Source organism: Hyla sarda, chromosome 10, assembly GCF_029499605.1.
Source record: "Hyla sarda isolate aHylSar1 chromosome 10, aHylSar1.hap1, whole genome shotgun sequence".
Classification (NCBI taxonomy): domain Eukaryota; kingdom Metazoa; phylum Chordata; class Amphibia; order Anura; family Hylidae; genus Hyla; species Hyla sarda.
The window spans coordinates 12876709-12901704 of NC_079198.1; the positions used below are offsets into that span (position 1 = coordinate 12876709).

Here is a 24996-nt window from a genome sequence, read left to right on the forward strand (position 1 = left end):
ACTTAGGACTTTGCCTTTATAATCCAGGCAGTTTATTTACTATACGACACATCAACTGAATTATTGAGTCTCTGACCTTAAAGGGGTTCTCCAGTGGAAAACTATTTTTTCTAATCAACTGGTGCCATAAAGTCAAACAGATTTGTAAATTACTTCTATTTAAAAATCTTAATCCTTCCAGTACTTATCAGAAAATTGTGTAGTTCTATGCAATCTGACCACAGTGCTCTCTGCTGCCACCTCTGTCCATGTCAGGAACTGTCCAGAGCAGGAGCAATTCCCCATAGCAAACCTCTCCTGCTCTAGACAGTTCCTGACATGGATCAAGGTGTCAGCAGAGAGCACTGTGGTCAGGCAGAAAAGACATTCCAAAAGAAAATTACTTCCTGTGGAGCATACAGCAGCTGGTAAGTACTGGAAGGGTTAAGATTTTTTTAATAGAAGTCATTTACAAAGCTATATAACTTTTTGGCATCAGTTGATAAAAAAAAAATATTTTCAACTGGAGTACCCCTTTAATTTGTAAGTCCAGAGCTGGTCTCCCGCCTATTCTGCACAGATTGGTGCAGAGAGATGCAGCTCACGCTGGGCAGTATATTTACTAAGCAACAGAACTATGATCAGCAAGTTCTTTGCATAAGTTCCATTCATCAAAATAGAGTTCATGCAAGGAACTTGCTCAGCATCTTATGGTCGCCTCTAGAGATGAGCGAATTTACAGTAAATTCGATTCGTCACGAACTTCTCGGCTCGGCAGTTGATGGCTTATCCTGCATAATTGAGTTCAGCTTTCAGGTGCTCCCGTGGACTAGAAAAGGTGGATACAGTCCTAGGAGACTCCTTCCTAGGACTGTATCCACCTTTTCCAGCCCACCGGAGCACCGGAAAGCTGAACTAATTTATGCAGGATAAGTCATCAACTGCCGAGCCGAGAAGTTTGTGACGAATCGAATTTACTGTAAATTCGCTCATCTCTAGTTGCCTCGGTAAAAAGGAAAAAATGAGATACTGTGTATATATAATGTGAGGGGTGGAGTCACTTATGGGAGACACTGTGTATATATAATGTGAGGGGTGGAGTCACTTATGGGAGATACTGTGTATATATAATGTGAGGGGTGGAGTCACTTATGGGAGATACTGTGTATATATAATGTGAGGGGTGGAGTCACTTATGGGAGATACTGTGTATATATAATGTGAGGGGTGGAGTCACTTATGGGAGATACTGTGTATAAATAATGTGAGGGGTGGAGTCACTTATGGGAGATACTGTGTATATATAATGTGAGGGGTGGAGTCACTTATGGGAGATACTGTGTATATATAATGTGAGGGGTGGAGTCACTTATGGGAGATACTGTGTATATATAATGTGAGGGGTGGAGTCACTTATGGGAGATACTGTGTATATATAATGTGAGGGGTGGAGTCACTTATGGGAGATACTGTGTATATATAATGTGAGGGGTGTAGTCACTTATGGGAGATACTGTATATAAAATGTGAGGGGTGGAGTCACTTATGGGAGATACTGTATATATAATGTGAGGGGTGGAGTCACTTATGGGAGATACTGTATATATAATGTGAGGGGTGGAGTCACTTATGGGAGATACTGTGTATATATAATGTGAGGGGTGGAGTCACTTATGGGAGATACTGTGTATAAATAATGTGAGGGGTGGAGTCACTTATGGGAGATACTGTGTATATATAATGTGAGGGGTGGAGTCACTTATGGGAGATACTGTGTATATATAATGTGAGGGGTGGAGTCACTTATGGGAGATACTGTGTATATATAATGTGAGGGGTGGAGTCACTTATGGGAGATACTGTGTATATATAATGTGAGGGGTGGAGTCACTTATGGGAGATACTGTGTATATATAATGTGAGGGGTGGAGTCACTTATGGGAGATACTGTATATATAATGTGAGGGGTGGAGTCACTTATGGGAGATACTGTATATATAATGTGAGGGGTGGAGTCACTTATGGGAGATACTGTATATATAATGTGAGGGGTGGAGTCACTTATGGTATTTATAGTATATATAATGTGAGGGGTGGAGTCACTTATGGGATATACTGTATATATAATGTGAGGGGTGGAGTCACTTATGGGATATACTGTATATATAATGTGAGGGGTGGAGTCACTTATGGGATATACTGTATATATAATGTGAGGGGTGGACTCACTTATGGGATATACTGTATATATAATGTGAGGGGTGTAGTCACTTATGGGAGATACTGTATATAATGTGAGGGGTGGAGTCACTTATGGGATATACTGTATATATAATGTGAGGGGTGGAGTCACTTATGGGATATACTGTATATATAATGTGAGGGGTGGAGTCACAGATTAAAGGGAGAGAATAGATCTGATATGGATGATCTGTGCACTGTGAATAATAACATTATATTATATACTGTATATACTGTATATATGCACTGTGAATAATAACATTATATTAGTTGAGTTTCTTTATTATACACATTTTGTTTCTTTGGCCGGACAATCCCTTTATTAATAACCTGAATTATCTGGATATTTTCCTCTCTCCCGCAGGTCATTGTCTCAGTTGTGTCACATGTTCTGATCAGACGGGTCTCACTTGTTCAGGACCACAGGAGACCTGTGCAGCAAACCAAGATGTCTGCCTGACTGGAGTCTCTTTAGGTAGGAATAGGATGAATAGGAAAAAATAATTCCTCAATTCCAGATCACATTACTCTGTGTTCTATACAAATAACACAGTTATTTTAGTTGTATTAATTCTATATATTGTAAGGATTTCTCCCTGGGGATAGCTCTGGGATCGTCCTGGACACCACCACGGGACACGTTTCGACTTCAATAAACCAGCAAACAACGACCCCTCGGCATAATATTTTACCTGGGAGCCGGGGCCGGCGGGCATCCTCTTCCTCCAAAGCGCTCGCTCCTGCATGTCTGATTGACTGGCAGAGAGCGAGCGCAGCCTGACTGAATTCGTACCGATACCAGCCGGGCATTCAAGCGTGACATCACGCCAGGCTGCAGCCAGCCACTAGGAGGGAGACCCCTAGTGGCCGGTTTTTAAATGTAAATTAAACCATTTTAATGAAAAAAAATAATAATAAAATAATGATAAAAGTATATTAGAGATATGTTGTAGTACATAAGAACTACAACATATCAAAAAAAATAAATTTGGTGACAGTACCCATTTAAAGGGGTACTCCGCCCCTAGTCATCTTATCCCCTATCCAAAGGATAAGGAATAAGATGGCTGATCGCGGGGGTCCCGCTGCTGGGGACCTCGGGATCTCGGCTGTAGCAGCCCGCTGTCATTACTGCACAGAGCAAACTCGCTATGTGCGTAATGACAGGCGATATAGGGGCCGGAGCATCGTGACATCACGGCTCCGCCCCTTGTGATGTCACGGCCCGCCTCCTTAAAGGGGTACTCCGGCGATAAGACATCTTATCCCCTCTCCAAAGGATAAGGGATAAGATGGCTGATCGCGGGGGTCCCGCTGCTGGGGACCTCGGGATCTCGGCTGTAGCAGCCCGCTGTCATTACTGCACAGAGCAAACTCGCTATGTGCGTAATGACAGGCGATATAGGGGCCGGAGCATCGTGACATCACGGCTCCGCCCCTTGTGATGTCACGGCCCGCCTCCTTAAAGGGGTACTCCGGCGATAAGACATCTTATCCCCTCTCCAAAGGATAAGGGATAAGATGGCTGATCGCGGGGGTCCCGCCGCTGAGGACCCCTGTGATCTTGCACGGAGCACCCCTTTAGAATCAGTCCCCGGAGCAGGTTCGCTCCGGGTCTGATTATTGGCGATCACGGGGGCCGGAGCATTGTGATGTCACAGCCCTGCCCCCGTGTGACATCACGCTCCGCCCCCTGAATGCAAGCCTATGTGTCACAGCCCTGCCCCCGTGTGACATCACGCTCCGCCCCCTGAATGCAAGCCTATGTGTCACAGCCCTGCCCCCGTGTGACATCACGCTCCGCCCCCTGAATGCAAGCCTATGTGTCACAGCCCTGCCCCCGTGTGACATCACGCTCCGCCCCCTGAATGCAAGCCCATGTGAGCTATCCAATAATTAATTTACTTTTCTAAATTAATTATTGGATAACTTTTAGTATCAATATTAATTACATTTTGACCTTCTTTTTTTCAGGTGGGAATCTCACAGGCATGTTCACACGGTGCAGCACATCCTTATACTGCAACTTGTTCTACTCGGAAGTGTTTCGGCTAGAAAGATATGATAACTTCTACAGCTGCTGCAGGGAGGATAACTGTGTTCCATCATTGTCTGACTGTATGTGTATTGGGATTGGTTTCATCTTATATTGGCATTCTTTTATCTTTCTGGGTGGTGTGGAAATTGTTGATTAGTGTAAACAGCATGCACCTTCTCCCGATATTTTGTGTGTTATACTGTGCAGGGCGCTGCCTCTGAGACCTGACATCATGGCCACGCCCCCTCCATTCATGTATATGGGAAGGGGAGTGACGGCCATCATGTCTCCTCACGTAAACATGAATGGAGGGGGCGTGGCCATGATGTCACATCTCGGAAACAGCGCCTGGCACAGAATTCCGGGGGCTTCACTGAGATCGTGGGGGTCCTAGCGGAGGGACCCCTACAATCAGACATCTTATCCCCTATCCTTTGGATAGTTAATAAGATGTATAAGGCTGGAATATGCCTTTAAGCCGCAGTGTCACAGCAAACGTAGGTTGTGCTGGTCTGTAAGAGAACAACAGAGAAAGATGTGTGCTTCTGAAGATGCCTGACTGTGAGGAACACTGTGTGGGGGCATAACTACTGAGGTGGGACCTGTTCCCAGGAGCTTCAGGGGCCAATAAGGTCTTTCTTTCCTATATGAGTAAACCAACACTAAAATGTAATATTATAGCCAAATGATTCTTATCTGCTCACACTGTCACATATGTGCAGGGAATAGGAAAGCCCACAGTCACTGTCCCTACCTATTGCCTATGTGCCCTAAGTTACGGATCAACAACCACGATGACAAACGCTCCCTGCTAAGTGCTGGGGCAGGGTTGTCAAAATAATAAAATACAAAAACAGTAGGAGTCAGGAAACAGCTGTAAGCACACAAACTAACAGAGATACACTAAGACACACGCACGGTCAAATTTACCTATGTTTAATGGATGGTCTCACCATTCTTATGTGATCTCTGCCCCAATGTTCTTTTTTATCAGCATACAAAATGAGTGTCATCTCAGGTTTTCCCAGCTTGCAGTGTGGCCTGAGACATTACATCACTAGTCAGGTGTTGAAAGGGACCTTTCTGCTTAAATGAGTGGAGCGACCACTGGATGGGAATCATTCTCCACAGGGCTGCAGGGAATTGTAGTTTCATGAACAGCACACATAGCTCAGCTGTGCTGCAAAGGGTAGGGCAACTGATGTGTGGGAGGGAGAAAAGTGACCTTATACTTACAAACAAGGGATCCTGGGACTTGGAGTTGGAGGGAGGGAACTCTAACAGGAAATAGCCATTTCACAAAAAGAAAGCAACAGTGTTATGGTGGACTAACAACACAGCTATTCAGCCCCATGACAAGCCCGGCTCTTTCCTAAGCATGTCCATTACTGTCTTCCAGGTAAGTGCCAAAGTCACCTTATGGTGGAGAACCCCTTTAAACTATCCTTATGACAGTACATACTATAAAGCCAAACACTGTTTTTCTAATAGGACTTATATTTAGGGAGGTCCTATCCAAAGTTGGTCTAGTTCACCCCTATTAAAGACAGCTGAGCATGTATGTAGCCATAGGTTTTTTTTTTTTTATATGGAACTGCTTATTTTGATAACAACATATATTACATGAGCTTTTTTTTTTTATAGATCTGATAAATATACAGAAAATATAATAAATAAAGTTTGCTGATCTGTGCTTGGTTTAGGTAGTCAATGATAGGCAACATTAGGCAATCTTGATATATACTGTAATTCTACACTTTTCCTGTGGTGGCGCTGCAGGGGTACAAAAAACTAAGGCCCCGCAGATCATGGCCGAGTCCCAGCAAAGTGGTCATCTATGTTTTTTAAGGAGCTTTCTACCAAAAAAGTTGGTCAATAACACGAAATCACGTCATAATCCCACATAAAGTGATGGAAGACTTATAGGAAATAAAATTATTTTATGATCCGTGGGCATCCATCCTCTGTGACCCCCACTGATCATTAAGTGATAGCCTAGCCCAGAGATATAACATTACTTTATGAGATAGAAATACCCCTATACACAGAGAGGGAGATTTATCAAAACCTGTGCAAAGGAAAAGTTGCCCAGTTGCCCATAGCAACCAATCAGATCGCTTCTTTCATTTTCAGAGGCCTTGTTAAAAATGAAAGAAGCGATCTGATTGGTTGCTATGGGCAACTGGGCAACTTTTCCTCTGGACAGGTTTTGATAAATCTCCCCCACAGTGCTTTGTTAGGTTAAAATCACCCCATTATGTGGTCGGTAGGACCCCAATGAGCTGTTATATTTAGTAAATGCACTTTTCTTATTTATTCTTTTTAACCCTTTATTTTTATCGGTTTAGTTTTTCCAGTCACAAATGGATTACAATGTCCTTTCTTTTTTTCTGATGCAAACGAATCTGTGCAAATATTGGAATGTAGAGGAGATCAGACCAAATGCTACAATTTAACAGCATCACCCCCAGGAGGTAATGACAGAAATGCTGGAAAACTATGGAAAAGAAATGTTCTATCTGCTTATGCCATACTTATATATTGTATTAAATATGATATATAAATATATATATGTATATCTTTATTAAAGGGTACCTCTCATCAAAAAAACTTTTGATATATTATAGATTAATGTATGCAGAATAACTTTACAATTGCATGTTATTAAAAAATATACTTCTTTCTATTTAATTTTCCACTTTGAAGAAATGACCACTAGGGGTCTCCCTACCAGTCCTGGCAGCAAGCATTTCAGACTCATGCTGGAGTCCTAAACACTACGAGCTGCCAGTCTGCTTTGTTCACAAAGGAGAACACTCAGAGCTGCCAGCTTGCTTTGTTCACAGCCTGTTTGGCTGTGAACAAAGCAGGCTGGCAGCTCTGAGTGTTTAGGACTCCAGCATGAGTCAGAAATGCTTGCTTACAGGACTGATCGGGAAAAATACAATAGAAAGAAGCATATTTTTCATTAACATGCTATTGGAAAGTTATTCAACATTCATTCATCTAAAATATATCAAAAGTTTATTTGATGAGAGGTACCCTTTAAAGTTATGTAAAAAAAATACCTAATTGTGAATAGCAGATAGAAACAGAACCAGCACTGCCCGTATTTCCGCATTAGACCACATTCCTTACACACTGAAATGACTCGCATAGCATTTAATGGGTCACATGGTCATAAGAAGACAGCAGTCAGGGAGACAGCCCGTTTCATGTTGCACAGCACACTTCCTCTAGCCCCTAGGGTAGAATCTTCATACGCTAGGTTCACACATACAGTAGGCCCAGATGTAGTATTGCAAATGTGACAGATTTCTGGCACAGTTAGCACCAACAATCCTCTGTGTTTCCGGGACTGGAGACTCGGTGTCACTCCAGGCACCCTCCATTCATGTCTATGGGAGGGAATCCTTCCTAAGCATGACCATTACTGTCTGGCAGGCAAGCACTAAAGTCACCTTAAGTTGGAAAACGTGTCAGTAAGAAGGGAAGGGATGGCACCGCTGATATCTTATAACTCATATAAAGGTAAGGAGACACAGGTAGCACTATGCAGTCATCCGGCATATAACAATTGAGCCTAATGCGGCGGTGCTAGGGCGTAAAAAATCGGATTTCAGCAAGAATTCAGGCAAGGAGACGAATTGAAAATCCTGCACTCACCGCTCAGCTAATGACTCGATGCTCCTCTTACGGGATCAACCGGGGACACCGGACTGTAGAAGGTGTGCGCTCAGAGGCAAACAACCGGTGGTTTTCGCGCAGACTAGCGCTTCATCCGGCCAACCGGCCGGATGAAGCGCTAGTCTGCGCGAAAACCACGGGTGTCCCCGGTTGATCCCGTAAGAGGAGCATCGAGTCATTAGCTGAGCGGTGAGTGCAGGATTTTCAATTTGTCTCCTTGCCTGAATTATATTGGAAAACCCCTATAAGGCCATGTTCACACTACGAAATTCTCATGAACTTAATATTAGTGTGAATGGGTCTCCTCGAGATCCGTTCACACTGCGGCATTTCCGCCGCTGAAATGGTTCCGCACAAAGAAAGAACATGTTCATTCTTTGTGCGGATTCCACGAGCACTGCGTAGCCGTCAATGGTGACAGCTCAGTGCCCCGCGGCCCTAGCGCCACAGCATCACTGGCGGCGGCCGCCAGGCAGAATCTCCGCTCGCGGAATTCAGCGAGCGGAGATTCCGTAGTGTGAACGCACCCCAAGTGTGACCGTTTTTTTTTTTTTTTTTTTTAATGCTTATTTTGAAAAAGCTGCATAAAGGGTTTTGTGTCATTTTTGTGCACTTTCTGGGAGCCAATCCTTTTGCTATCATTTTTCACAGCTTTTTAAAATTCACTGCTTTTTCACTTTATAGGGACGAAACCAAAAAAAAAAAGGGACCCCTTGCAATTGTTTCTCCTGATACCTCTATATAAACACCAACAGGCCTCCAAAAAGAGATAATGGGGGAGATTTATCAAAACCTGTGCAAAGGAAAAGTTGTCCAGTTGCCCATAGCAACCAATCAGATCGCTGCTTTCATTTTTAACAAGGCCTCTGTAAAGTGAAAGAAGGGATCTGATTGGTTGCTATGGGCAACTGGGCAAGTTTTCCTTTGCACGGGTTTTGATAAATCTCCCCCAATATATTTACATTCATTTCTTTTTTTTCATTAACGATTTTTTATTAGTTTTTAAAATAAAGACAACACAAAAGAGGGCGATTCAAATAAAAAAAAAGAAAAGGGAATCATGGAGAAAGGAAAATCAGGGGAAAGGGGGAGTGAACATAATACATCAAGCCATAGTACAGGCACATAATATGAAAATGTGTGAATTGTGGAAAAAGGGCATCTAGTGACATATGAGGTGAAGTTAAATGGAGCATTTAGAAAATGAAGTCGGGAGGGATGAGCCCTTGATATTTGGGTTGCCTTAGATTGCTACCATTAAAGGGGTATTCCAGGAAAAAACTTTTTTTAATATATATCAACTGGCTCCAGAAAGTTACACAGATTTGTAAATTACTTCTATTAAAAAATCTTAATCCTTTCAGTACTTATGAGCTTCTGAAGTTAAGGTTGTTCTTTTCTGTCTAAATCCTCTTTGATAACACGTGTCTCGGGAAACGCCCAGTTTAGAAGAGGTTTGCTATGGGGATTTGCTTCTAAACTGGGCATTTCCCGAGACAGGTGTCATCAGAGAGCACTTAGACAGAAAAGAACAACCTTAACTTCAGAAGCTCATAAGTACTGAATGGATGAAAAAATTTTAATAGAAGTAATTTACAAATCTGTTTAACTTTCATTAAAAAAAATCTTAATCCTTTCAGTACTTATGAGCTTCTGAAGTTAAGGTTGTTCTTTTCTAAGTGCTCTCTGATGACACGTGTCTCGGGAAACGTCCAGTTTAGAAGCAAATCCCCATAGCAAACCTCTTCTAAACTGGGCATTTCCCGAGACAGGTGTCATCAGAGAGGATTTAGACAGAAAAGAACAACCTTAACTTCCGAAGCACATAAGTACTGAAAGGAGTAAGATTTTTTAATAGAAGTAATTTACAAATCTGTTTAACTTTCTGGAGCCAGTTGATATATAAAAAAAAAGTTTTTTCCTGGAATACCCCTTTAAATGTTTCCATACAAAGAAAATAGAGCATTGGGGGAAAAAGGACAGTCTTGTCGCATTCTGTGTGTTTTGGTCCCAATAGGAATCCGTTAATTCTGACCTGTGCCCAGGGATTAGAGTATAATGTTGATATTCTGTGTCTCATTTGAGGTCCAATCCCAATTGGTTCAAGAGTAGCAGCCATGATCCCCAAACCTGCATCAAGGGATGAAAGCATTAATTGTTGAGCTCTTTTTTTGAACATGTGCAATAGAGGCAAAAGTTTGAAGGGTATTATCCTGTGCCTCTCTATTTGGGACAAAGCCTACTTGACTGGGGTGGATTAGGGACTCAAGGTGAGCAGAGAAATGCTTGGCTATAATCTTAGTGTATAGTTTAGCATCAACATAAATCAATGAAATGGGGGCGATAACTAGATCGGACGCTGCAGGTCTCTCAAAATCTCTCCCCCAAGATTAGACTCAGGTTGGGTCTTCACATGTGACCCTACTCTTAAAATGTGGCTTTAAAAACGGTGTGTAAACATGGCCTTAAACTTAATGGGGGAGATTTATCAAACATCCCCTTATTGTTCAAAACCTTTATCTTCAATAACAATAGATTTGCCATAAAACCAATCAGATTGTTTCTTTTATTTTCCAAAGGCCTTTTTGAAAGAAGCCATCTAATTGGTTGCTATGGGCAACTGGGCAACTTTTCCTCTGCGCAGGTTTTGATAAAGCTCCCCCATAGTCCCTGCTCTTGTTTATTGTTGTCTTTTTTTTCTGCCTCTTTTCACTTCATTCTTTTATAATAATATTACCAATGACAATGCCCATAATAATCCATATTAACTTTGAGGTATATTCTTATTTTATCACAGCATTTTTCCTCAGCTGCGCTAATGACAATTTTTGTCAGACTACTACACAGATCACATGTCAGAATGCAACAGTCTCACCTATAAGCAATTCTACTGCAACTACAACAACCTCAACTACAAGCACTTTTACTACTACAAGCTCAACTACAAGCACTTCTACTACTACAAGCTCAACTACAAGCACTTCTACTACTACAAGCTCAACTACAAGCACTTCTACAAGCTCAACTACAAGCACTCCCCCTAAACGTACAACTACAACAAAAACAACCAGTTCTACCAGTGTGAACGAGTGGCCATCTTCTCTGTATTCTCAGGGCCTCTTGATTCTGTTCGGATTGTTTTCCATATATGTATCTGATAGGATTGTAAACTTATGTATGTAAAATAGGATGGAAGAAACAATAATGGGGCCGGTAAAATCAGCCATTGCATCACATGGGAGATCAGTACAAATCTCAACAATACAAGATAATTGAAAATACTTTACCAATCTATGATCACATATAGAGGAAGTGTAATCGTATGTCTATAGAAAAATGTATTTAATAAAGAATTAATGGAATCCAAGCCAGTGGTCGTAGAGTCTGTATTATTGAATGGTGATAGAAACTATGTAAAAGGCAGCATTTCTTTTTTTATTACCTTTACAGAAGCAATGTAACTCTTAAACACTGCTGAAGTAATAAGAAGAATGTGGCAAAAAAAAAAAGTGGAAAGAATACTGCTCCATGTAGTTCTATGGGAGAGGTGGGAAGGGGGCGTTCATGCCTCCCCACCTCTCCCATAGAGCTGTATGGGGATGGGGGGGGGGGCATGTCCTCACGGAGGTCGACGCTACGCGCATTAGCCGCTTTCACAGACTGGCAATGCCGGGGCCCATTTGGGAGATCACGGAGGGTCCCAGCGGTCGGACCCCCCGCGATCAAGTTGTTATTTCTGCAGTTGTCCTTTAAGGACACAGCCAGTTTTTATTGTTGCACTTTTGTTTTTTCTTCCTCTCCTTCTAAGAGCCATAACTCTTATTTTCCATCAACAGACCCATATGAGGGCTTGTTTTTTGTTCACCAATTGAACTTTGTAATGACACCTTTCATTTTACCATAAAATGTATGGCTCAACCCAAAACCATATTATTTATTGTGGGAAATTGAAAAAAAAAGAGCAACTTTGCAAATCTTTCGGGGGTTTTGTTTCTATGCAGTGCACTTTACAGTAAAATTGACATATTCCCTTTATTCTGTGGGTCAATATGATTATAATACCCAAAAATATAAGACATGACTTTGCGGAATTTTACCGCGGAACGTCCATCTGCACTAGCTTTCTCACTGCTCCTAGTTTGTTCTATTCTGTATTTTCTGACTTTAGCTTCCTATACCTTATATCTCTGACAAGTGATTTGGTGCTATGCTGCTATCTTGGTTTTTGACCTGGCTTGTTCGACTACTCTATTTCGGTTCGCCTGTTTTTATCTTCTTGCTCATATGATGTACATTGACCATTACTTGTCCTACAGCGGCATCTGTTTTATTCCAGCACAGGTATAACTGGGTCATGTGATCACCAGTCCGGCCCACAGAAAATCACACTGCTAAGTGTCATAAAATAAAGTGCTCAGTCCTAAGTCAGCTGATTTCATGTGAACTACAGGATAACAATTCATCCCCTACCAGCTCAATCCTGCATAATGTGAACTGACCACAGAACACTGGAGGGAACTCCAGCATCAGCAGCCAAAATAGATGGCCAGGTGCAGTGATGAAGTTTCATCCGCCCTCTTTCTACATATGAAACACCCGTCTTAGTAAATTCTCCATATTATTTTTACCACCCAGTGAAATAAAAAAAAAAATCAACAACTTTGTGAAACTTTATTTAAAAAAGGGTACCATTAAAAAAATACAACATTTTGCACAAAAAGCTGACCTCTATCGATGGAAAAATGAAAATGTTATGGCTCTTAGAGAGTGAGGAGGAAACACGGAAATAAAACAATTAAAAATTGCTTCTGTATGAAGGATATACCAAGGATAAACCAACAATTCTATTCTAAAATAAAGGACAAGTAAACAAAAGGACAGATAAACAAACCTACTGTATAAACCACATACTAAAAGGTCTGATAGTTTTCAGTCTACAATATCACCGACACAGATTTCTTAGTATCACCACCATCACAGTAGACTTCCCATCAGCAAGAAGGACACAACACTGCTCTACAAGAGCGGCAAAGATGAACAACCTACCGTTACTTCTCTGTCTATTAGTGGTCCTGATTGACCAAGGTAAGTTAGAAAGAGAGAGAGTAAGAAACCATAACATCAGGCTGATGCCAAGGATGATCTACCCAAAGGGAACCCAGATGACTTGTACCAGCGCCAGACGCAGTAGACCCAATCTTATTTCTTATGGGAGAGCATCCAGCTTTCTCTAGTTCCTGGTGAGGCGTACTCAAATTGGTGTTTTTGATCACCCCCTCCTAGTTGTTAGTCAGATGTCCCCCAACTTTATACCAGACGTCTCCCCAGTTTGTGGCCAGGCATTCCCCAGTTTTTGGTGAGATATCCCAGAGATTTTGGTGAGAATTCCCCCAGATACTGGTGAGGCAATCCCAGATCTTAGTGAGATGTCCCATAGTTATCGGTGAGATGTCCCCAGATATTAGTCAAGTGTTTGTGACAGCAACCAGGTGAGGAGTACAAAGACAAGAGTGTCTTGCTCAAAGTCAAGCATGGTGGTGGGGTGCCATGGCCTGGGGCTGTATAAGTGCTGCTGGTACTGGGGAACTACAGTTCATAGAGGGAACCAGAAATGCCAACATGTATTGTGATATACTGAAGCAGAGCATGATCCCCTCCCTTCAGAGACTGGACAAAGGGCAGTATTCACACATTATAATGATTACCCCAAACACCTCTAAGACCACCACTGCCTTGGACTCACTTATGGGATATACTGTATATATAATGTGAGGGGTGGACTCACTTATGGGATATACTGTATATATAATGTGAGGGGTGGACTCACTTATGGGATATACTGTATATATAATGTGAGGGGTGGAGTCACTTATGGGATATACTGTATATATAATGTGAGGGGTGGACTCACTTATGGGATATACTGTATATATAATGTGAGGGGTGGACTCACTTATGGGATATACTGTATATATAATGTGAGGGGTGGACTCACTTATGGGATATACTGTATATATAATGTGAGGGGTGGACTCACTTATGGGAGATACTGTATATATAATGTGAGGGGTGGAGTCACTTATGGGATATACTGTATATATAATGTGAGGGGTGGACTCACTTATGGGATATACTGTATATATAATGTGAGGGGTGGACTCACTTATGGTATATACTGTATATATAATGTGAGGGGTGGAGTCACTTATGGGATATACTGTATATATAATGTGAGGGGTGGAGTCACTTATGGGAGATACTGTATATATAATGTGAGGGGTGGACTCACTTATGGGATATACTGTATATATAATGTGAGGGGTGGAGTCACTTATGGGATATACTGTATATATAATGTGAGGGGTGGACTCACTTATGGGATATACTGTATATATAATGTGAGGGGTGGACTCACTTATGGGATATACTGTATATATAATGTGAGGGGTGGACTCACTTATGGGATATACTGTATATATAATGTGAGGGGTGGACTCACTTATGGGATATACTGTATATATAATGTGAGGGGTGGACTCACTTATGGGATATACTGTATATATAATGTGAGGGGTGGACTCACTTATGGGATATACTGTATATATAATGTGAGGGGTGGACTCACTTATGGGAGATACTGTATATATAATGTGAGGGGTGGAGTCACTTATGGGATATACTGTATATATAATGTGAGGGGTGGAGTCACTTATGGGATATACTGTATATATAATGTGAGGGGTGGACTCACTTATGGGATATACTGTATATATAATGTGAGGGGTGGACTCACTTATGGTATATACTGTATATATAATGTGAGGGGTGGAGTCACTTATGGGATATACTGTATATATAATGTGAGGGGTGGAGTCACTTATGGGAGATACTGTATATATAATGTGAGGGGTGGACTCACTTATGGGATATACTGTATATATAATGTGAGGAGTGGACTCACTTATGGGAGATACTGTATATAATGTGAGGGGTGGAATCACTTATGGGAGATACTGTATATATAATGTGAGGGGTGGACTCACTTATGGTATATACTGTATATATAATGTGAGGGGTGGACTCTCTTATGGGAGATACTGTATATATAATGTGAGGGGTGGACTCACTTATGGGATATACTGTATATATAATGTGAGGGGTGGACTCACTTATGGTATATACTGTATATATAATGTGAGGGGTGGAGTCACTTATGGGATATACTGTATATATAATGTGAGGGGTGGAGTCACTTATGGGATATACTGTATATATAATGTGAGGAGTGGACTCACTTATGGGATATACTGTATACTGTATATATGCACTGTGAATAATAACATTATATTATATACTGTATATACTGTATATATGCACTGTGAATAATAACATTATATTAGTTGAGTTTCTTTATTATACACATTTTGTTTCTTTGGCCGGACAATCCCTTTATTAATAACCTGAATTATCTGGATATTTTCCTCTCTCCCGCAGGTCATTGTCTCAGTTGTGTCACATGTTCTAATCAGACGGGTCTCACTTGTTCAGGACCACAGGAGACCTGTGCAGCAAACCAAGATGTCTGCCTGACAAATATAATTTCTGGTAGGATGAATAGTAACATAGAAGTCCTTAATGACGTATTGTGTTACTCAGTGTTCTACGTAAATATAGTATTGTAGTATAATGGAATTATGGTAATCAATGGAAATGTCACGTGTCATTATAGTTCAATTCATTACATAGAGTGAAATAAATGGGGTAGATTCACTATTCTAAATGCGCAAGAAATCTGGTCACAAAACTTTGTTTTAGACAATTTTGCAACTCGTGTTGGAAGAAGGCATGACGAAGTAACAGGCACATGGCTTAAAAAGTGACTCCATGTGCAAGGATAAAATAATGTGCATTTTTCTAGGACCTTCAGTGTGCACCCTCGGACAGGAAGGGCTCCCAAGCTCTCACCATACAACCTTAACATCGCCATGATGGATAAAGCCATCATAATATTAATAGGTTAACGACAACTGCAGTCTCAGAATTATTCAGAATAGAATCCTTTTATAAGGGTAGGGCCACACGCAGAGGCAGCTCTAGACTTTGTGAGGCCTTGGGCTCGAACATGAGGCCCTCACTGACACTCATGAATACAAAAGAGAGGCAAGCGATAGTAAAGATTAACTACAGTATATAAACTGCATATTGTATGCATCATTATTTATTTTACATTAAGGGAGGTGAGTTAGGCTGCAATGAAGCCCCCACAAGAGCGAGGCCTTAGGCGGCTGCCTAATTTGCCTAATTAGAGAGCTCCCTCTGGTCACACGTAATGGATCCGCAGCATATTTTACGCTTTGGATCTGTTGATGACCGACCCTAGAGTGTGTGTCATGCTGTGCCCGTGTGTCCGCGGACATACGGGCACAGCAGGACGCGCACTCTAGGGTCTGTCATCGGCAGATCCGTTAGGTGTGACCCTTCCCTAAACTTAAAGGGGTACTCCGGTGGAAAAAATTTTTTTTTTTAAACTATCAGATGCCAGAAAGTTAAACAGATTTATAAATTAAGATAGGACAAAGAAGGAACGGAGCACTGACCGGATTAGCAGGTGTCTTTTATTCCATCTTCCACGAATACATGGTGTGCGGGGGAGCAAAGGTGTGCTGGAGGCTCAGGTAAGGGGCCGTATCGCGCGCATGCGCTTCTTCAGACCTAGGTGTGCATAAAGTGTAACCAACAATTGCATACAAAGAAACATGAGGATATAATAGAAACTAGGTTAAAATCAATCCCTTAGTATGTGAATCAGTAGTAACCGTATCAGTATTTCTAATAGTACATTCATTTCGTTATGGTCATTAAGACCTAAAATACCTGTAGCTTCTGTACGTAAGATCCAACGTGCCTCCTTCATCAATAATGTCTTATTCCTATCATGTGGATGTTCCACACGTTCCAGGGCAGCGAACTGTAACGCTCCTGGATCCCCATCGTGTGTATCCTGCATATGATCTATAAATGGAGACTTTTTTGGTTTTTAGTGATCGCCAATGTTCTCTTATTCTATGATAAACAGGTCTAATGGTTTTGCCGATATAAAAATACCCACAAGTAGACTTTAAGCAATAACCCACATGGGTCGAGCGGCATGTTATAAATTGTTTAACTTTACCAAGAAAGCCTCTGAATCTTATCTCCTTCGCCTGTGAATTATAGGTGCAGAACGAACACGAACCGCATCTATAATTACCTATTGGTCTATTATCAGAGAGCCATGAGCCCTTCTGTTTAGTCTGTGCGTTTTTTTTAATGTTTTTTTTTTAGGAAATCTGAAATGGTGGAATTTTTTCTATAAGTTACCAGCGGTTTAGATTCTGATATCATTTTCAAATCCTCGTCCCTTTGGATCATGTACCAGTTGTTACTGATAGCCTTCCTGATGTGTTGATTTAAAGGGGTATTCTGAAAAGCAAAGCAGCATCTACTTGGTTGGTCATTTTGTTTTTTCTGTGTGAGCAATGTGCTCCTTGGTGTTTGATCTATTCGCCTACGGGCCTTATTAATGACTTTTTTAGGGTAACCCCTCTGCTCAAAATGGGTGCCTAGTTCGTTCAATTGTTGTTCTAATAATGCGAGATTATTGTTGATACGTTTAAGACGAACCATTTGTCCGTAAGGGATGCTATCCCTGAGCTGTTGGGGGTGTGAGGACTGATAATGCATTTTTAGAGGTGAGCTTTCTGTACCCTGTAGTGATGATACAGTTATTCTCTATGAGAATTCTGGTATCTAAGAAATCCAATTGCTTTCCTCCAAAATGAGAGGTAAAGAGCACGTTGACATTATTGGACTCATTAAGGTATCTCACAAATTGGAGGAATTCAATCTCAGTGCCCCCCCCACACTATAAACACATCATCTACAAATCTCAGTAGTAATTTTATGTGCTTGATAAAGGGGTTATCATTTGTAAAAATGTAATTTTTCTCAAAGATACACAGAAAGATGTTAGCATAGGCACATGAGATCGATGACCCCATGGTCGTACCCGTGATCTGCCTATACCATTGGTTGGCATACTGGAAAACATTATTATTTAAGACCAATCTGAGGGAATCAGCAAAAAACTCAATAAAGGTATCAGACTTGACTCTTGAGGAATTCAGTCACAGCCTCTATACCCGCATTATGTGGAATGCGGGTATAGAGGCTTTCCACATCAATGGAACATAAAGAAAATCTTTCTTGCCACACAAAGTCCTCCAAAGCTGACAATAGGTAGCTCGTATCCCTCAAGAAAGTAGGGGTGTGTGGTAGGAGGGGGGAGAGTAACCAGTCCAGGTAAGTGGACAGGTACTCCGTTTGTGCTCCTATCCCCGCTACGATGGGGCGTCCCGGAGGAGGGATGACATTTTTATGTGTTTTCGGTACCAAGTACCATTTGGGATTCTTAGGTGTTTTGGGCAATAGTTTCTCCGCTAATTTAATGTCTAGAATGTTTTTACTGACATATGTGTGGAGATGAGATCTCAGCTTTTCCATTATTTTAGACACAGGATTTTTCTTTAGTTTTTCATAAGTGTCAGTCTGACCTAATAGTTTTTGGGCCTCTGCTTCATAGTCAGATGTTTTCCATATGACTATGGAGCCCCCCTTGTCCGATTTGGAGACAGTTAAATTGGTTCTTTCTGCCAACTTCTTGAGTGCATCTTTCTCACGGGCTGGTATGTTTGGAGTGGGATAAGGGTATAACAACGCCTTCACTTCCCTACATACAGCTCTCTGAAAAAGATCAACCGCTCCCCCTGGTTGGGTGGGGGGATGAAACATGGATGGATTGCCCCCTTTGAACCTGCTGCTGGGGAGTGGGACGGCAGGAGTACTGCCGTCACCATCCGACAGCTGCAGCAACGTGTTCAGTATCAATGAATCTTGGGAGGTCATGTCCCTAACAGGCAAGAAACCTAGGGGACCTATAGAACACTGAGTATCCCCTTCTTTAATGGTGGCAGTGTGCACATTTTTATTAGTTTTCTGAATTGCATAGTGTTTTGTGAGGTTTAATTTTCGTGTTGCTCGATACAAGTCCTCCTCAAATTGCACATAGTCAAAAGACTCGTTAAGTCCATAGTTCAATCCCCTATCAAGAGCTCGGATACATAACATTCCTCTGGTATGTCCTCTCCTGATAAAGTTAATAACTAGTGATTCCCGTTCAGGGGTTTCCAGGTGACAGTCCTGCGTTTCTTTTCCTGTTGCTTTTCGGAGTTTTTTTCTGGCTCTGCGCCCCCCCCCCCCCCCCCCCCGGGCGCGTCCATCTCCTAAAGGGTGGCTTCTCTCAGCTGGTATGTCTTTTTGTGGGAACGTGTCTTTGTTGTCATCTGATGGACTAGAGTCACTATCAGTAGTAAAATAATCACAAGCACGTTTTTTATATTTTTGTCTATTTTTGCCCCGATTCATATTCTTTTTCCTCTGTTGCGGTTTCTCATTCCTTTGCCGTTGTTGCTGGCGTTGCTTGTTTCACGTGAATATTTGGCGGCTTTCAAAGTCGCGCTTATCGCAGAGAAATTAGTCCCTTTGAACCTCCTTGATGGTACACTGGACCGCGGTAAGCTTGCGTTGTAATGTTTGCATGAACGAGTTGAAAGCCTGCTCAGATATCCTTGTGCGCAACTCATTTTTTGCTCTGCACAGTGTAGTAGTGATCAGTTCGTATTCAGACTGGTTTTTTCCAGCACTACTTTTTGTAGGTTCAAGGAGTGGATGAGGTGAAATTCATCCCATTTGTCCAGAAATGCCTTATCCTCTAAGAATTGTGAGGGGCTTTTGTAAACACGCAGACCTCTTGGTGTTCGTCTTTGTCCGTTATAAGCTTCCAATGAGCTAATTGTCCAATAGAGTCGGACCTCTTTTTCGGCCAGAACTTGGATCTTCATTTCCAAGGCTTCAGTGCTTAGCACTTGGATCTCATCTACCGATTCACATGACGTGAAAAAGTCTCCAGCATTTGCTCTCCCTGCCGAAAGAGATGTGGTGACTGTGTCTGCTGTTGTTTCAACCTCCATGGTGTACCTCTCATTTTGGAGGAAAGCAATTGGATTTCTTAGATACCAGAATTCTCATAGAGAATAACTGTATCATCACTACAGGGTACAGAAAGCCCACCTCTAAAAATGCATTATCAGTCCTCACACCCCCAACAGCTCAGGGATAGCATCCCTTACGGACAAATGGTTCGTCTTAAACGTATCAACAATAATCCTGCATTATTAGAACAACAATTGAACGAACTAGGCACCCATTTTGAGCAGAGGGGTTACCCTAAAAAAGTCATTAATAAGGCCCGTAGGCGAATAGATCAAACACCAAGGAGCACATTGCTCACACAGAAAAAACATAATGACCAACCAAGTAGATGCTGCTTTGCTTTTCAGAATACCCCTTTAAATCATCACATCAGGAAGGCTATCAATAACAACTGGTACATGATCCAAAAAAAACACAGGGCACTTTTCGGTAAAAATGACACCTTATCTTTACTAAGCTATTCTGTAGGTCCATACGATTAAAATGATACCCAACTTTTAAAGGTTTGATTTTGTTTTACTTCTGGTGAAAATTGTTACTGTTTGCACGAAAATTAGCATGTTTAAAAATGTCCTCTTCTGACCCCTATAACTTTTTACTTTTCCGCAAACAGGGCAATATGAGGGCTCATTTTTTGCACCGTGATCTCAAGTTTTCATCTGTACTATTTTTGTTTTGATGGGACTTTTTGATCGCTTTTTATTAAAAAAAAAATGTATGGTATACAAAGTGACCAAAAATATGCAATTTTGGACTTAAAATTTTTTTTGCGAGTATGCCATTGACCGTGTGGTTTAATTAACATATTTTTTTTATAGTTTGGACATTTACGCACGCAGTGATACGACATATGATTATGTTTATTTTTGTTTACATATTCTTTTTTTTAAATGGGAAAAGGGTGTTGATTCAAACTTTTATTAGGGAAGGGGTTAAATTTATTTTATTTTATTTTTCACTATTTTTTTTTCACTATTTTTTTTTTTTACTCATTTATATCCTCCATAGGGGACTACAGCATGCAATCTTCTGATTGCAGACACTAATCAATGCTATGACAGAGAATAGCATTGATCAGTGTTATCGGCGCTCTGCTGTTACAGCCTGGATCTCAGGTATGGAGCAGTAGATCGCTGATCGGACGCCGAGGAGGAAGGTAGGGAAGCTCTTCGCGTCTTCTCAGCTAATTGGAACAACAAGGTTTTACCGTTTACCGCAGTGGTCCCGATCAACTCTGCTGAGCTGCTGGGAAGCATTTTTTTTACATTTTAGATGCAGCTATCAACTTTGATCGCCACGTCTAAGGGGTTAATACCGGGCATCACAGCGATCAGTGATGTCCAGTATTAGCCATGGGTCCCGGCCGTTGCTAGGTGCCAGCACCTACCCGCTATGACGTGGGGACAGCATGTGACCCAGCGTTCTGGCATGGGAGAGGGCGCAGGGCGTACAAGTACGCCCTGTGTCCTTAAGGTACTCCATCGCTAGACCTTTTATGCTATGATGGCCCCTGGGGCAATTGTATGGAACAGAAACCTTAAAATACAGACTTTCCCAGGTGGTGGAAAAACAAGGAATCCTTTATGAGATAAAAAAATAAATAACGCACTTCACGAGGCAGCCCTCGCTTCGTCAGATGATTGGGAAGGGCTCTTGTTATTATGAGAATGTAGACGTTATTTGGGGGGCGGGGTATGATTTTAGGTGGTAAATTCTTTGGGGAAACTATTGAGGGCAATCTAGTAGGATGAACTCTGCTATTATAGGGTCACTCTGAGTGTTATGACTAGACTGCAGGTCCTATTCCGATATAATCTCATTGAATGTGATCTATACTAAATATTGCTTCATTTCTCCCATTTTGACGATTGTTTTACTTTTCTAAATGAATTGTTTTTATTATCAAAATTAATTATATTGTTACTTTATTTTTTCTCAGTTGAAAAGATCAGAGCTATGACCACAGGGTGCGACACATCCCTATCCTGTAACTTGTCCTTCTCTTTTACATACGGGCTTGAAATATTTGATAACTTCTACAGCTGCTGCCGGGAGGATAGCTGCGTCCCATCGTTGTCTGACTGTATGTGTATTGGATTTATCTTATATATATATATACATCTTATAGATATACATTCTTCTATCCTTCTTGGTTTATGTACGGGGAGGGGGGTGGATATTTTGAGTGGTGTAAATAGCATGCGCCTTCTCCCCATATTTTGTGTTATTATACTATTAATATGTTTCCTTGGGTGATTATTGTGTAAAATGTATTTTCTGACTATGTTCATTGCTTTTGCATTGCGTATGCTTTGTGTGCATTGTGGTTCTGTTTGGTTAAGCAACAAGGATGGCGGGAATTCTGCTGGAGATGACCGACTGTGAGGAACACTGTGTGGGGCCCCTTGTTGCAAGAACTAAGGGCAGGGGCATAACTACAGGGGTTAAACGTGGTCCAAGGAGCTCTTTCATATATGAGTAAACCAACACAATAAATTAAACATTATAGCTGGGGGGCCTTTTCACATTTTGCACTGGGGCCCAGCAGCTTCAAGTTATACATCTGGTTCAGAGATTGTGGCCCTGATTTACTATTGTAAACCCGACCTGTCTTGTCGGGTTGTGTGCCAAAATGTGGTACAATGCACCACAAATTGTGTCTGCGCCAAAATTAGTGACAAAAAAAAAATCAGAAAACCCAATCAACTCTCCATTTAACTTAGAAAGCACGGAAAAGGAGCATGGCCGCCATTGTGTATTAAAGGAAAACTGTCACTAAAATTCCCCACACCACCCCCCGCACTAGTGGGGACGTTGATCAATATGCTGCCTAGCATGCCCGGAACCATCCCGCCGTTTTCCTGTTATCGTCATTATTCTTGATATGCAAATGATCTTCTAACTGGCACGGGCGGGGTTAAAAGGCTCCATCTGGCACTGTGACGTCAGTGCCGCTCATCCGCAGCACCGCCCGGCTTATGAATATTCATCCCATCTCTTCATCTCTCCCTCCCCTCCCTCCGCTCCCTCCGTCTCCCCCTCCCCTCCCTCCGCCTCTCCCTCCCCTCACTGCTCTGTACAGGTGTACACAGGAAGCTGCACATGTGCAGTGAAGTCCTGTACAAAGCAGGGAGGAGAGGGAGAGGCGAAGGGAGGGGATGAATATTCATAAGCCGGGCGGTGGTGCTGACGAGCGGCGCTGACATCACAGTGCCAGATGGAGCCTTGTAACCCCGCCCGTGCCAGTTAGAGATCATTTGCATATCAAGAATAATGAAGATAACTGGTGAACGGCGGGATGGATCCGGGATGGCAGGCAGCATATTGATCAGCATCCCCAGCACTATCACCCAGTACCTCTGGTTAGTGCGGGGGGAGTTTTGTGCCGGTTTTACTTTAACCCCTTAAGGACACAGCCCATTTGGGCCTTAAGGACGCAGAAAATTTTATTTTTACGTTTTCATTTTTTCCTCCTCGCCTTAGAAAAAACATAACTCTTTTAAATTTTCATCCACAGACTAGTATGAGGCTTGTTTTTTGCGCGACCAGTTGTCCGTTGTAATGCCATCACTCACTTTACCATAAAATGTATGGCGCAACCAAAAAAATACTATTTGTGTGGGGAAATTAAAAAGAAAACCACAATTTTGCTAATTTTGGAAGGTTTTGTTTTCACGCCGTACTATTTTAAGTAAAAGTGACGTGTGTTCTTTATTCTTTGGGTCAATACGATTAAAATGATACCCATGACAAAATACTTTTCTATTACTGTTGTGCTTAAAAATCACAAACTTTTTAACCAAATTAGTACGTTTAAGATCCCCCTATTTTGAAGAGCTATTACTTTTTCATTTTTACGTATAAGCGGTAGTATGAGGTGAAATAGGGAAAATGGGGCAATTTACGTTTTTATTGGGGGAGGGGGTATTTCACATTTTTTTTACTTTATTTTTTTCCTTTTTTTCCTTTTATTTTTACACTTTAATAGTCGCCATAGGGGATTATTTATAGCAATCACTCAATTGCTAATATTGTTCAGTGCTATGTATAGGACATAGCACTGATCAGGGTTATCGGTCATCTTCTGCTCTGGTCTGCGGGAAGGCAAATCAGAGCAGAAGACTCCCGGAAGGCAGCGGAGGCAGGTGAGGGGACCTCCGGCTGCCGCGCAGGATGATTGGATCGCCGCAGCAGCACTGTGGGCGATCCGATCATCCAATTAAGTGACCGCGATGCTGCAGATGCCGTGATCGGTATTGATCACGGCATCTGAGGGGTTAATGGGAGACATCCGCGGGATCGCGGGTGTCCGCCATTACCGGCGGGTCCCTGGCTGCGATCAACAGCTGGGACCTGCCGCGCATGATCCGGGCATCGCTCCGATGCCCGCGGTTATGCTTAGGACGTAAATGTACGTCCTGGTGCGTTAAGTACCGCATCACCAGGAGGTACATTTACGTCCTTTGTCGTTAAGGGGTTAAAGGGGTACTCTCGTACAAAACTTTCTTTTTAAATCAACTGGTGCCAGAAAGTTAAACAGATTTGTAAATCACTTCTATTAAAAAATCTTAATCCTTCCAGTACTTTTTAGGGGCTGTATACTAAAGGGAAATCCAAAAAAGAAATGCATTTCCTCTGATGTCATGACCACAGTGCTCTCTGCTGACCTCTGCTGTCCATTTTAGGAACTGTCCAGAGCAGCAGAAAATAATAATAATGCCAATAATAATGCTATGCCTCATTTTTCCTGTGGTGGCACTGCAGGGGTATGAAATACCGAGGCCCTACAGATTACGGCTGATCTGTGAGAGTCCCTGCAAAGTGGTCATTTATTTTTAAAGGGGTACTCCCGTGGAAAACTTTTTAATCAACTGGTGCCAGAAACTTAAACAGATTTGTAAATTACTTCTATTAAAAAATCTTAATCCTTCCAGTACTTTTTAGGGGCTGTAGAATACAGA

At 41.8% G+C, this 24996-nt stretch overlaps 1 protein-coding gene across 4 annotated transcripts in view; it reads left to right on the top strand.

Moving 5' to 3' along the window:
- The window catches only part of LOC130293880 (mucin-2-like), a 33656-nt gene that overhangs the window by 2019 nt on the left and 6641 nt on the right, over positions 1-24996 (top strand). Inside the window, exons 2-6 of one of the 4 annotated variants that reach the window (XM_056543090.1) lie at positions 2585-2695; positions 4195-4338; positions 6607-6732; positions 15440-15550; positions 21975-22118. In XM_056543090.1, coding sequence (XP_056399065.1) covers positions 2585-2695; positions 4195-4338; positions 6607-6732; positions 15440-15550; positions 21975-22118 — 636 coding nt within the window. Of the gene's footprint in view, positions 1-2584; positions 2696-4194; positions 4339-5563; positions 5658-6470; positions 6733-10742; positions 11307-15439; positions 15551-21974; positions 22119-24996 lie in introns of those variants that run through there. The other 3 variants (XR_008848325.1, XR_008848324.1, XR_008848323.1) reach the window with 3 other exon arrangements.